Consider the following 14,960-nt stretch of genomic DNA (forward strand, 5'->3'; position numbering starts at 1 on the left):
TCATAATTCCGAAATAGATTTATACCTATTTCTTTCGATTACCTTTTATATAACAAATTTGTTTTTCTATTTAGATTTATTTTTTTTGGTTTAAATGTAAGGTTTACATTATTATGATTTATGAAAGAGAAAAAGAAAATAACCAAGGGCAACTTGGGTAAAACTAGTGCAGATAGATTACGATAACTCGCTGCTAAACGCACGCTAGCCGAGCACCGAATCACTTTACCCCACATATAAAAACCCTTCCCTGATAGTCCAATTTCTCACCCTTCATATTTTCTCTCTCTTCGATCGTTCAATCAAATCTCTCGCTCTCTCAAACTCCCCATTTCGCTCTCTGCTCTCACTACTCGTTTGAAAAACCCTAGGCATTAACTGTTGCTGATCCCTTCGCGATGATTCCTTTCACCTCCACTGTTTCTACACAGATTCGGTTTCTGCTCAATAGCTTGAACGCTTCCAATTCTGACACTGTTTTCCATGAGCTCCGTCAGGTACTATAAACCCTAGCATTCACTGAATGTGTGGTGTGTTATATATATATATATAAAGTCGATTACTGCTTGTTTCTTTCTCAGATTGGATTTTTTTGTGTAACTCATGTTGCCCCGCCCACTGTAACTTTTTAGAAATATGTTTGCATTGGTGTACTGGGGAATAATTGGTATTAATAACTGGAAACTGGAAAAGAACGATTTTCAAGGTTATGTAGTTGGGCTAAATGGCACTTCTTGAGTGACTGGATAATTTTCGAATTCACCCAAATTGGATATTTTATTATCAGTATAAATTACTTAAGTGGGTTATTATATGTATAATACCCATTTGTGTGTCATTATTCATGCATTTACAGTCGGATTCTTGGTTGATTATTTTACAGATTGGATTTTTGTTTCCTTTCTGTAGCGTCTGTTGTTGCATTGTAACTTTTGTATACATATTTTGCACTGATGTAGTGGGTGAATTATGAGCATTGAAAGGATCATCTTTGAGCTGATGTAGTTTGATTACTTATAAAAAATGGTGATGTAGTTTTGAGTTTGTTTTAATAAGACTTATAGAAAGAAATATTTTTTTTGATAAGGGAGGTGAAGTTGTTTTGATAAATTGCATTTCCTGGGTAGTGGGTTCTTGAATATCCAAAATTGGAATTTCCATTTGTTTTTGTAAATTCTGCAGAAAGGACCTCACTCCGTTCAAAAAGGGGGCCACTTTCTCTTAGCAAAGGTCTTTGTTTGCTATGACTAGAAACTCGTTATGGTTATGCGGCTGTATAGAAAAGATGTGCGGTGGGGTGGGGGCTTCACGCTTTTTTTTTAATCAACAGAATTGATCAAATTCCGTCGATTGTAGCTAGTGATTGCCCAGGTTAGTGTGTGATCACCGAAGGATGCCGAATACCCCTGGCCGGTTCTGCTGCGTAAGCCCAGGAGCTGGTTTGGGGAATCGCTGGGCCTTATTTATTCGAGGTGGGGTGGGGGACTTGATTATGATACGGAATAATTGATAGAATCGAAATTTCATAGAAGAATGATCGAGTCCACAAAATATTTTCATAAGCGCACATGTGGCTGAATATATAAGGAAGGTCACACACCCTGAATACTGATAATTTAATTTACTTAAGTGGACGATATGTATAATCCACATATAGGAACCCATCTGTGTGTATACATGCATTTATAGCCAATTTCGCAGTTGTTTCTTTCATATATTGGATTTTTGTTTCCTTTTTGTAACTTCTGTTGTGCACTGTAATAGATATGTTTGCACTGTAATAGATATGTTTGCAGTGAGGTAGTGGTCGAATAATTGGCTATTACAAACAATGGTCTTCAAGGCTATATATTTGCCTAAACTTTCAATTGCTAGCAATGGGTTTTGCTTTAAATATCCAAAATTGTAATTTTCATCTGTGAATAGTGTTAGTAAATACTTAATTGGACTATATGTATTTTTATACATCAGGTGCAAGAGAACCATAGAAAACACTATCTCTAGCTGCACTAAATTGTCACTCTTGAGCAATGTAGTTTTGCTTTTAATACCCAAATTTGGATTTTTCAGTCATGAAAATTGTTTCTAAAATTTATGTAATTGGACTATATGTAGCGTAGCTGGTTTGTCCCTTTTTTGTGTGTTGGGCGCGAGAGAACTGTCAGTGATCTCCATTCCGTGGTTGCGCTAAATTGCCCTTCTTGAGTAATGTATGTTTGTCCAAATATTCAAAATTTGACATTTTCTGTTGTACTATATGTATTTACTATATCAAAAAAATATTTGTACTATAAGTACCTCTATATAGAGATTTCATACATTTTTATGCATCCGGTGCCAGAGAATCGTGGTGATCAGAAAGCATGAGCTTTGGTCATTGGCTAAAAGGATTTCTAATTTTTTGAGTATTTTAGCGTAGTTTCCATGTGGACACAGATGCATTTGAGCACCATGAACGGTTTTTTCCTGTTTAAACGTTGAATCAATGGGGATAATGTGTGTCCGTGACATCATTTTGGTTTGGGTAATTAGAATGAGGATTTGTATAATAAGAGAAAAGGAAATAAGGATTCGAAATGCCTTCCCTATCATAAAAGGGGATTCAAACTTTTTCTAGCATAACTAATTTTTGGATTTCTTTTCCTTTATTACGTGATATTATTTATGAGGATATTGGCTTTATGAATACAAGTATTACCATTTCATCTTTTTGATTGGTGAAGTAGGAGATTAATTTGTTTCCTATTCTTATATATGGCATATCTGCACTGTGCTTCTTCCCTTTTGGGTAATAAGAGTGGGATGACAAGTATATGCTAACTACGAAATTAGGACACTTGGCTTTGAATGCCTTTTATAACATTTTTGGTAAAAGATAAGGGTGCTAAGAGTGGAATATGCTCAAGTTTATGTTTTCCCCTTTTTATAAGATACTTAAATGTTACTTTTTTTAAAAAAAAGGATACTTAGATGTTCCGTTGTGCAATTTCCAATCATCAATGTGCTAGATATTTGAACATCCATCTTCTTTTACAGCTCGGATATGTTTGTTGGTTTTTCATTCTCTATGTTCTTAAATTACTATTTCTTGCCATATTTGGGTAACACTGTATCAGGAAGCTTTTTTTTTGGTGGGGTGGGGGTGGGGTTGCAACCTAGCAAATATATAATAATCCATAAAGGGAAATTAACTATTAAACGGGAAAGGGTCTTGGTGGAAAAATTCTCTTTTGTGGACGTACCGATGACAAATTGTCGTTTTTGGACGTACGAAAATTATCTTTCCTGGACGAGGTTTCATTGTTTCACTAGCTATATACCATGCATCAAGTTATAGTATCATTGTTGCGTAAATTATGAGAGTCAGTTCTTTGTTCTCAAAGCAAGCTTGAGGCATGCTTATGCTCTGAAGTTAGATGTAATACAGGCTAGGTGTTTCATCCGTTTAAGCGACATTTTGAATGAGGAACCAAAATTCGAGGTGCACACTTGCATTTTTTTCCAATTAGAAGGAGGTTCTTTTTTCCCCAGTAAAATCTTCTTTTCCTATTAAATCACTCACATATCTTCAAACAAAGCTACATCTATTCAAACACCTTTTTTTGCACAATACATTTAAAAACTTCTTTCCCGAAGTGGAGTAACTGTGTATTGCTTTCTTTCCAGAATGTCCATTAAGTGCATGCATGGCTGCTTTGGTTATTCTGGATTACATTGTGCCAATAGTAGCACTAGTGTTTGTAAAGCGAGAAGTGCAAAAAAAGGACAATGTTCGTGGATCTTGAAGTGAAAAGCATGAGTGAAGCGCACAATTTATGAAAAATTTATATTTCATTAGAAAAACAATTTATGAAAAAAATTTAAAATATCAAACATTTATTAGTACTATAGTAATATTCAAATTGCAATTGAAACGACATCAAACATACAATAATGCCAATAATAATTCAACTTCTCGAAGTTGAGATTTAAAGAACTACTGCTTCTCATTGAATCACTTTGTGTGTTATTATTTGAAGCTCTCGCTTCTCTAAAGTGTTAAAGCGAAGAAGCAGTAAGTTTTAATAACATTGAGTACATCGTAGTAATTAATTGAATAAGACATAATCCAAACATTTGTGAGCTGCTGCATAATATGAAGCTGGCAATTGACACACACCACTCTTTTTCTAAGGTAACAGCAATTTGCCAACTCTTTTACCTGTTATTTTATACTCCCTCTGTTCCAGTTTATGTGAACCTATTTCCTTTTTGGTCCGTTCCAAAAAGAATGAACTCTTTCTAAATTTGGTAACAATTTAGCTTAAAGTTACAACTTTACCCGTAATGAGAAGCTTTTATAACCACACAAATACTCTGGGCCCCATTTGAACTTGTTTAGGACCACAAATTCTAAAAGTCTCATTTTTTACTTAAACTTCGTGCCCAGTCAAACAGGTTCACATAAATTGGAACGGAGGGAGTACTAGTTAGCTTCTTAAGTGCACCATAATTTCCACATATAGGTGGAATTGTTTTTCAATTGTGTCACTGGTAAAATGCAAGTTCTCCTGAAATACGTTGTCAATATTTCTGTATGAATTCTCTCTTTTTTATATTTTTTATTGATAATGGTAACTTGAACATGAAGTTTTCTTCTTTTCTCGTCAGAACAGTTAATATTGCTTTAATAGCTCCTTTTTGTTCTTTCCTTCTAAAGATAAGAATAACCCTTTTTTTAGTTGAACTCTAATACTGCTTGATATAGTTGGAAGCAGAGTCGCTTTTCAAAAAGAACTACTTCTACTTTTGGCACTGAATGTCTTCTCACTATTTTTGAAGATTGTGTGATTTTTCCCCACATAATCTCTTAAGGAATTAGACTGTGTCATTTATCTTTCACTCCCAATTTCTTTAAGATGCAAATTTTTGTCTTCGCCATCACCCTCTTTAATTAATGCTTTTTACTCAGAAGTTCTTCCTCTCTCTTGTTGGTGCTGCTGTAGTCAAAACTGAGATTGGATCTTGGGTCTCCTCACCTTATATGGTATTCTACTAAGACTACCTAAGTTCTGTATGTTACTCTAGAGCATAGAAGGTAGGGCGGGAGAAGTAGATTTGCTTGAGAGAAGAAGATTTCCAAGTATATACATCTTTTATTGTATGTTTCCCAATTATCGTTGAACTGTGTGCCTAGACGTAAGCTCTAAATGATGTTTAAATATACATGCCGAGGTTCTGTTGGCCCAATTTTTTGGTTACGTTGGAGGCTTGGAGCATTTGTTTCGTTATTCTACTATTTATAATAGTGGAAGTGTTGTCCTTTTCCTCTCCATGTTCCTTCGTCTTTGTTGGGGAAGTATGTTCTCGACATTTAACTGGTATCTTCTTTTCGTTATCATATGAAAAGCATGATAATTTTGACTGGTATTGCAAATTATAGTTAACTTATAAATCTATACATAACTGGGAAGCCAGCAGCCATTGGGCTCCTACTTGTGTTTTTAAATTTGTAGGAGTCAAATTCTTATTGTCACCATTTTAAAAAATGGCTTAAGTTCATCTGGAATTTTGTTTAATCTATTTAATCCCTCAATTGCCCATAAATTTTAGAAGTTATTGCTTTTCCAATTTAGGGATGTTATTATTTCATTTTACTGAGAGAGGATAGTTTCTGGTGGTGCATATTACACCTGGTGCAATCAAACTTTGAGTCTTATTTTATCCAAGGGTGTCACAAATGAGGGCTGGTCAAACATAAAGCAGCATTTTGGTCCACTATACTGGCAGCAATTTGGTGGGTCATATGGAGGGAAACAAACCTGAGAATGAGTACATAGTTAGCCTTAAGCAGAAATGTGTCTCTTTGCTCCTTTTTTGATGGCTAGAATCAATGTTAATGACGTCGACTCCATGGTAGATTTTATTAGTAATCTGCATAGTTTGTAATTGGGTTGTTCTTACCAACCAACACTTTCTTTATCTGGTTTTTCTGATATAATACTACTCCCCCATTACACATAAAAAATGTCTGAGCCTTAGTTATCAAGTCCTATTGGACCTCCACATGTCCTGACCTTTGGTGTGACTATGATGATTGAATGTACTAATGTCGACAATATATCCATAAAATCATATGGAAGAAAGTTATATAAAGAACCTATAATCTTACTGAATCAATGTGGACTTAGCTAAGAACAGAATACAATGGAGGCAAAGGATCCATATAGGAGATACAAATTCATTGAACTAAGGTTTAGTTATTGTCGTTAGGCTTACATTAGGCTTGGTGTTTGTCAAAGGCGTGTTTATCAAAGGCTTGATTAGGCGACACTTTAGTATTGAAGCTAGGTGTAGAACTGGTTGAGTGATTTGTCTCGTTTAAGCGAGCAGGCACCAAGGCGCTAAATTGTGCACCTAATTGTCTATTGATTGTGTTACTAAGATAATAAAATCACCGAGTATATTTTGCCTCCGGTGGTAGTGAGTGACGACTTATCATCTTATCTTATTATTGTTATTATTATTATTATATATTATATTATTATTATTATTGTTAACTTGTCTTTTGAGCTCCTCCCAATTGTTAAGACGATTCTGCACGCTTTTAATGCTTCTAAAACTCCTTGCTAAAACTTGAATTTATTGCTCAGAATTGCAAAAACTCTTGCTAGATCTGAGTTGAATAAAAAGCAATAAGTATCTTTAGGATATAAGTAGGCAACATAATTGCAACCAGATACTGTTCCGATATTTTGCTACATGATGGTTATCAACATTTATCCCAGGTGAAGATTTTAAAATAACACTGCTGTTCTTTTTCGTTTTTTGACATTTGTCCGAGCAGTATCTGGCATATGGAGTTGAAGGGAGCATATTGCTGCTTCAGACGTGCGTTGATCAACTGAATATTTATGGGAAAGATTTGAAGAACACACAGCTGGATCCTGTATTTGCTTCCATTTTCAGATGCATCTTGGACAAGCCAAGTTTCAGCACTGCTTTTTCTGAATCCCTAAAGGATACTGCAATCAGTGAGGAGTTTTTGGTGAATCTCTCTACTGCTTTACAGTTGACAATATCTGAAAAAATTGGAGTTGGCCTTGCATTGTCAGACTCGGAAAATGTTGATGTCAGGAAATGTGGTAAGCCCATCTTCCTTCTATGAATGCCATTAATAATACTTGGGCCCTTCTGATTTAATCTTTCATATGGTGGAAAGAAAGGAGGTAAACAAATATATGTTAACTGCTCTATTTCCTTTATCCCAAGATGTGATTTTTGTTGCTTGTATTTTGCAGGAACCAACTATTGCATGGGTCAGATAGCAGAATTATGTTCCACCAATTCTTCTTTAGATGATGTCATGCCAATTCAGAGTGTTCTTTTGTTTCTGGATCAATCTGAAGGCCTCTCTAAGCATGTAGACTTGTTTATGCATATGCTATCGCTCATCCAGTCAAAAGAAGAAGCCCAGTTCATTTTAACTCCTTTGCTTTCTGATGAACTTCGTGAAGCTAATTTTTTGAGGTATTATTATTTAAATTTGGTTGAGATTGTTTTATCTCTTTTGTCTAGAAACTTGTGCATTGACACATAAGCATGATGTGACCTTGTCTTTTCTTGTGACAGGAACTTAGATTTCTTAAATGATGGTGGTGAAGATGATTTTGATGCTCTTGTGGCAGAAATGGAGAAGGAAATGAGCATAGCGGACATAATGAAGGAATTGGGTTATGGATGCACTGCTAATGTCTTGCAATGCAAAGAAATGTTATCCTTATTTTTGCCGTTGACTGAAGTAACTGTTGCTAGGATACTTGGTATGGTTGTACATACCCGCTCTGGCATTGAGGATAACCAGAATGTGTTCTCAACGTTCCGTGCTGCTCTTGGTAGCAGCACTGTATCTGATCCATCTCCATTGGATTCTTGGAATGCTGACGTCCTTATTGATGCAATAAAGCAACTTGTGGGTTCCATCACCTTAAATATTTATCAGTTAGTATTTTTGATGGGGCATTTATAGCTTGATGATAAGTAACCGTTTTACCACCTCTTTGCATGCAGGCTCCTGGACTTAACTGGGTAACTGTAATGGAAAACCTAGATCATGAGGGTTTCTATATTCCCGATGGAACAGCCTTTTCCTTTTTGATGTCCATTTACAAACATGCCTGTCAGGTACCTCTCCTCTTCCCTCTCTACAATATGCATCTACGAGGCTACCCACTTTTCCCTTATCTTTTGGTGACTTGAAACAAAGGGAAATGGAAGAAGAAAAAGATTTGGAGGAAACATTTTTTGTCTTGAAACAGAGGGATTTGTACATCTGTGGTAAAATGGGAGGTGAAATTTAATTCAGTTACTTATCCACTTCTCCGTTATAAGTAGGATCATTTGTTGACTGTTCCTTTTGTATTACTGTTTATTTCTTTCCCTCTAGTTCTTGTATAGTGTGCTTCTTTCAGTGGGACCAATGTACATTGGTATGATCATTAACAAAAATTTAGAAATTTACTCCACCACATTTTTTTCTGTAAATCCCGCCGGAACTGTAGGATCCTTTTCCTCTTGGAGCTATTTGCGGTTCTCTCTGGAAGAATGCTGAGGGTCAGCTTTCCTTACTTAAGTATGCTGTCTCGGTGCCTCCTGAAGTATTTACCTTCGCGCATTGTGGGAGGCAACTGGTAGGATGCTTTTAACATTTAGCTTATCTACATCCACATATCATGTATGATTGGTCTGAACAGCCACTGTGTTCGTGCAGGCTTATGTTGATGCGGTGAATGACCATAAAATCCAAATTGGACATGCAAATCATGCATGGTTGTGTCTTGACCTTCTCGAAGTTCTTTGCCAGTTGGCTGAGAGAGGTTATGCAAGTTCTGTGCGATCCATTCTGGAGCACCCTCTGAAGCACTGTCCAGAAGTCTTGCTTCTTGGGATGGCCCATATCAATGTATTGGACATGGGCACTGATTGTGAATCTTTCCTTTTTCTTATTTTTTTCATCTATATTAATCAGTGCCTTTGGATAATTGGCAGACTGCGTATAATCTCCTCCAGCATGAAGTTTCCGCTGCTGTTTTCCCTGTTATGCTAAAAAATACTGGTGCTAATGGTATGATTCTTCATTTGTGGCATGTTAATCCTAGCATCTTGTTGCGGGGTCTTGTTGATACATTGAATGTTGACCTGGAGAACACCTACAAAGTCTTGGATACATGTCAAGAGCAAAAGGTTGGATTATTGATTATTTCCCAAATTTAAATTTTAACTGTTATGCATATATTTGATACCATTAGTATGTTATTGGAAATGGTCCATTGTTGTATTCAGTCTTGAACATTATCACTTGAGTTTGTAACCAGTAATCGTTGGATAGGAAGACTTCTAATGTGTTAATGTTCGGGTGTTATATGCTTCATTGATATAGCTAGCTTGCTTATAGTAATATGGTAAAAATGGTTTTCTTGCATAGTTATTTGTTGCAGTCAGTGTTAATTGTTTAAGAGATGAAGCAATGCGAAGCAAGTTGTCATCGGTTAGTGGATGAAGCCATGCACTTCACAGACAGTGAGACACAAAGTGATTCCAATGAGAAGTGGTCACTTCCTTTGAATCTCAATTTAAAAGATGAAAAAGTAAAAGAGAAAAAGAAGGGGAAAGTGACATTGGGCTATTTTAAATATTGACTTTATCTGCACGTATACTAAAATGCTCTCTTTATTGTCCGTATCTTTGTCTTCTAGATTTTGTAATGCCTTTTCTAGAACCACCTGTATTTCCTTTTTACTTTTGATTTACTCTTTTCTTTCCCTTTTCAAAGAAATGACTTCCTTTTTCTTCCATTATGCAAGTTCTCTTATTCCTGCTACTCCTAATTTCGTTTTCTCTCTCTTCTACTCTATTAGTACACTTCCTAAAATTATTTAATATGAAATCTATTGCTGCAAATGATCCCTTTTTATGGTTGGTTAATTTAAAATGAAAAATTTGTTTTATTTGACGGTCTTGTTAAAATTATATTCTAATGTTTTTACTATAAGGAGTTGGATTAATGATGTCATTGTTGTATATTGGATACTAAAATAGTTATTTTAATGCACTTTAATAAGTACCAAATCCATACATGTAAGGGGTATCTTAGTTTCAGTTCATTGTGTGCTTCATTTTGACAAAGCGTCGCTTTTGCACTTTTCGCTTTAAAAAACCCTGCTTGCAGCTTAATTCTTCTAGATGATTCTAGTATGCTAGCACCCCCCCCCTCACACACACACACCACAAAAAAAAGGACTTATATTGCTGGCGTAATGGTTGAATGATATTTGTAGGTTCATTGTTCGAAGAAATTGAAGTATGTTTTTGTTTCATGGTTGATTCCTCTACGTCCATTCTAGATTAGCTTGTTTCTGGAATGGGTATCATTAAGATCTTCTGTTCTTTTACTTGTTCAACGCCTTTCTTTGACCATACCCGGTCATTGATTGAATTATAAATTGATCTGCTCATGTACAATTTCCCGTTGTTTTGCATATCATGCCCTTCCTCATTCTTCCAGTATGTGGACTCATGATTTCTGTGTGTTGCAGATTCTATCATCGGTACTGGATATGATTCCTTATGCTTTCGGCATCAGACTTGCTGCCCTTGCTTCCCGCAAAGAACTCGTGGATTTGGAGAAATGGTTAAGCAATAACTTAAGCACATTTAAAGATATCTTCTATGAGGTGTGTTTCATCCACAATCCATAAATTTGAAAGGTTGTTCCACATTTTTGCTGTTCTTAACATCCCTCTGCCTTGTCTGTCTTTATGTTGGAGAAAATTTCACTCTGCTGTGGCCTGTGTTAAAAGCGTTATGCTTAGCTCTATATGCTATTTTCAGGAATGCCTTAAGTTCTTGAGGGAGGTACATCTCGCTGCTCAAGATGTTGCTTCCAACTGCTTTGATCCTCCCAATGCTCTTTGGACTATTTATTCAGAAACTTCTTCAACCTTTTTAAAGGTTCACTTTTAAGATTGATTAGTTTTAGATGGCATGCACTTTAAATTTCATTTTTGCTCATCTGGGATCTTTATTTTCAGGTACTTAAGTCTCATTCTGGTCTAGTTTCTTCACGCCACTTATCGGAGGAGCTGGACAAGTTGCACATAACATACATGGATGCTAATTCAAGGCTTAAGAGTGTTGGTGGTGCTGATTCATCCACTTCTGATGGTTCTGATGATATTGAAGCGGAAGCAAACATATACTTCCATCAAATGTTCTCTGGTCAGCTGACTAATGATGCAACAGTTCAAATGCTTGCTCGTTTCAAAGAATCGACTGAAAAAAGGTCAATTTTACAAGAATCCATTTTTATGATTTGTTTAAATACCCTGCACAAGGAAGCAAGTCATTATTTCTTTTCTTTTTCACTTCTTTTGTTCTTAGGCCGAGGGTCTATTGGAAACAACCTCTCTACCTGCATTAGGTAGGGGTAAAGCCTGCGTACAGCCTCTCCAGACCCCACCTGTTGGGAACATACTGGGTTTGTTGTTGTTGTTGTTTGGTTCTTAGAGGTCGTTTGGTAGAGTGCATAACACAAAATATGCTTGCATTAGTTTTGTGTATTAGTAATACCTTGTTTGGTACACTTTTTCAACTTATGTATAACTAATACAAGCATTAGTTATACATCCTATTTGGTATTATCATGTTTATAGCTAATGCATAGCAAAACCATGGTATTAGTAATACCAAGGCTATCAATGCATGCATTAGTATGTCTAAAGACCAAATTGTCCTTAAAGTCCCTTAAAACTAAAGAATATAGAGGGTATTTTTGTAAACAACTATTTTTTTTAAAATTATGCAATGCATTTTAGTTTTTAATACACCACACCAAACAATGTATAAAAAATAATCTCTGCATAACTAATGCTTGCATTACTAACACATGCATTACTAATCCCTGCATTACTAATACACCATATTCAGCATTATTCTTATACACTCTACCAAACGACCCCTTACAGAATTATGGTTGCTGCTCCTTTGGCATTGCTCTCTTTATGCTCTTAAAATCCATGTAACTGTTACTTAATATTCGTTATTCTTCTCATTTGTGTGTTTTTCTTCTTTTCTATTTCTCTAATGCGTTGGTCTGAGGGTGAGGTCGTGCCAAACATGTGGTAATGATTTAAGAATTCGGATTCAACCGAGTAACTTAATGTATTATGAAAGCTCATTATTGTCGGGTGAAGTGGGAAGTCCTATATTTCTTCCACTTTTCTCTATAAGCTTGGTTTGATATGCTCAAAATACCTGGGGGTTTCCGTCCTAAATGCAAATTCTTATCTTAAACATAGATATTTGCAGAAGAGAATTTTGATTGGTTATATCAATTAGTTGCGAATTCTCTTTAGTTAGTCCCACTGCAGTGTTCTAGCCTATAATCATGTTTCGTTAGTATTTTGCCATGTTATTAGATATTGAAGTGATATTTGAAATTTGCAGGGAGCAAGCAATTTTCGAGTGCATGATTGCTAATCTGTTTGAAGAATACAAATTTTTCTCCAAGTACCCAGAAAGGCAGCTCAAAATAGCTGCTGTTCTATTTGGTGAGTTTCTGAGAGATTAATCTTTCAACTGCTTATCTTCTACAATTTTCAGTTACATTGTCATAAATTTTGCTCAACTTTGAGGTGTTTTTCTCTAATTTTAAGTGTGCTGGTCACATAGATAGAATTTGCATTTTTCTGACAAATCCTTTTCAGTTATTTAATTAATTCTGGACAGTTAACATTCCTCTATAACTTCTTAAACATGTTAGTTTCCCTTATGTCCTTTGATGGGTTATCTTTGCATTCTAGATTGCACTGAGTATCCTTATCCTTCACTTTTCAAGTATTTGACATATGAAGGTGTTAGGCATTTGTAGCCAATGGGCTCTTTGCAGCTAATAGCAATAAGATGATATTTTAATAGCATATGCAGGAGGAGGAATTAAAAAATTGGACTATTTAACTGTAGGAATTCGATCTCCATGGTCAATTTCTCATATTAACTAACTTGGTCATAGTCAGAGGTTGCGTGGACCTGGGAATTGTTTATCAATAGAGGTAAACATATGTCAGTGTCTGGTTTCATGCTCATCAGACTGCAGAACTGTTGGGTTTGACTCGGTTCTCTATATATTATTATACACAAGAGAAGAAGAGCACTGGTCAAGGTCACCTTAAATCTGTAGCAATTCTTTTATGGTAACTTAATTAGATGTTACTCTTTTAAGTCATAAGATGACTGGACATCATATATTGAAACAAAGAGCTGATAGTATCCCGAATGAAATACTGCAAACATATGAAAAGGAGGCAATTATCATTGCTAAACTTGATAGAGTAGCTTTAACTTTGACTTCACAATGTGGTTTCTCTGATATCAAAGTAATTCTCATTCTAGATTATTTATAAATGAGCAAGGATAGTTTGGGGGAGAGAAATAGGAGAGCTTTTGAGGGGATTGAATCTTCTTTTTCACATGTTAAGAATAGTCTTTTATCTTTGATCGCTTTTTGGTGCACTCTTATAGCCCCTATTTGTATAGAAGATTAGGCGTCTTTTGTAAAGAATCATGTTCTGATGTAAATTCTCTACTTTTTGGTATACTTCTTGTATACGGGAGTTCTCTCCCTTTTGATTAATACAATTTACCTTATCAAAAAAATAAATGAGCAAAATTATTGAATCATTTTAACTTACCACAGTGACTTTGGCATTGAATAAAAATATGATTTACTGGCACTCAAGCCAGGAGTCCTTGTAATAATTTCTCTATAATTGAACTGCATGATTTTATTCTCTTTTATATGCCGTTGAAAAATTACGATTATAGATGGTGGCCCCAATCAAACTGCTTTTTAGTATAGGATTGATGAATAAATGGAATTAGGATTTCAGGGTGGCCCCAGCAACAGCTTCAGAAATTTAGTTTAACATTTACCAAAGGATGGGATAAATATTACTGGTAAACACTGTTAATGGTGGAACTGTTCACTAGTTTAGCTGTACTACTAGTACTTATAAGCTGGCCCAATTTCTTTTAGCTAACTACCTTCACCTATAGGTCTCTCCATAATGTTTGAAGTCCCCAAATTTTTCCTGAACTTCCTGCTTTTAATTTCAATGAACATGGCTTAAAATTGTCTTTCTATCCGTCCTACACTAGTGCTTACTTTGCTTATTTCTTTTAATTGTGCGCAAAAATAATTTTAAAACATTAATTAACTTTAAAGTTCAAGAAGTTTATATCTGAAACTTGTTTAAATTTCTTTCCCCTTTTCCAATATTTGCCTAAATTTCTTTCCCCTTTTCCAATATTTGCCTTTGCAGGATCACTTATTAAGAATCAGCTGGTAACTCATCTTGCACTTGGTATTGCCTTGCGAGCTGTCTTGGATGCGTTGCGCAAGCCTGCTGATTCAAAGGTTTATTTTCAGTGATTACACTTTTCTTAAATACTATATCTGGTTTCATATTTACTTAAAAGGCTTCTCTTCATGCAGATGTTTGTTTTTGGGATTATGGCACTTGAACAGTTTGTTGACCGTCTGATTGAATGGCCACAATACTGCAACCATATCTTGCAAATTTCTCATCTCCGGGCAACTCATTCGGAGCTTGTTGCGTTCATTGAACGAGCGCTTGCTAGGATATCACTGGCACATTCTGAATCAGAGGTAGCCCACAGTCCCGCTGCTGATCAATTCCATGGTCCTATAACATCTTCCCCAATGAATGCCGAGGTAAGTCATTCTTCTGGTCTGATTATTATTCTTCATTTAAAAAGGTTTTTAGAAAGGATATATTGCTTAATTTCTTTGGGATTCCCGCCTGAGTATATAATGTGGCGTGTATAAAGAATATCTCGTGCTTGGATAAGTTTTTGTTGCTTTGGTTTTATGGGAGTTGTTTCACACAGAGTACTTTTATGAC

The 14,960-nt window shown here is 35.6% G+C and overlaps 1 protein-coding gene across 3 annotated transcripts in view; it reads left to right on the forward strand.

The window, feature by feature from the left end:
* The first annotated feature begins 201 nt into the window (after positions 1–201).
* The window catches only part of LOC107804987 (uncharacterized), a 32,964-nt gene continuing 18,205 nt past the window's right edge, over positions 202–14,960 (forward strand). For 2 of the 3 annotated variants that reach the window (XM_075217410.1, XM_075217412.1), the window contains exons 1-14: positions 202–497; positions 6,827–7,124; positions 7,281–7,509; positions 7,612–7,951; positions 8,050–8,163; positions 8,541–8,669; positions 8,750–8,941; positions 9,028–9,222; positions 10,575–10,712; positions 10,870–10,989; positions 11,070–11,320; positions 12,484–12,587; positions 14,358–14,452; positions 14,531–14,770. In XM_075217410.1, coding sequence (XP_075073511.1) covers positions 399–497; positions 6,827–7,124; positions 7,281–7,509; positions 7,612–7,951; positions 8,050–8,163; positions 8,541–8,669; positions 8,750–8,941; positions 9,028–9,222; positions 10,575–10,712; positions 10,870–10,989; positions 11,070–11,320; positions 12,484–12,587; positions 14,358–14,452; positions 14,531–14,770 — 2,544 coding nt within the window. In that variant the 5' untranslated portion in view covers positions 202–398. The remainder of the gene's footprint in view (positions 498–6,826; positions 7,125–7,280; positions 7,510–7,611; positions 7,952–8,049; positions 8,164–8,540; positions 8,670–8,749; positions 8,942–9,027; positions 9,223–10,574; positions 10,713–10,869; positions 10,990–11,069; positions 11,321–12,483; positions 12,588–14,357; positions 14,453–14,530; positions 14,771–14,960) is intronic. The other variant, XM_075217411.1, reaches the window with a different exon arrangement.

The sequence above is a fragment of the Nicotiana tabacum genome, chromosome 7 (assembly GCF_000715075.1).
Source record: "Nicotiana tabacum cultivar K326 chromosome 7, ASM71507v2, whole genome shotgun sequence".
NCBI classification, from domain to species: Eukaryota; Viridiplantae; Streptophyta; class Magnoliopsida; order Solanales; family Solanaceae; genus Nicotiana; species Nicotiana tabacum.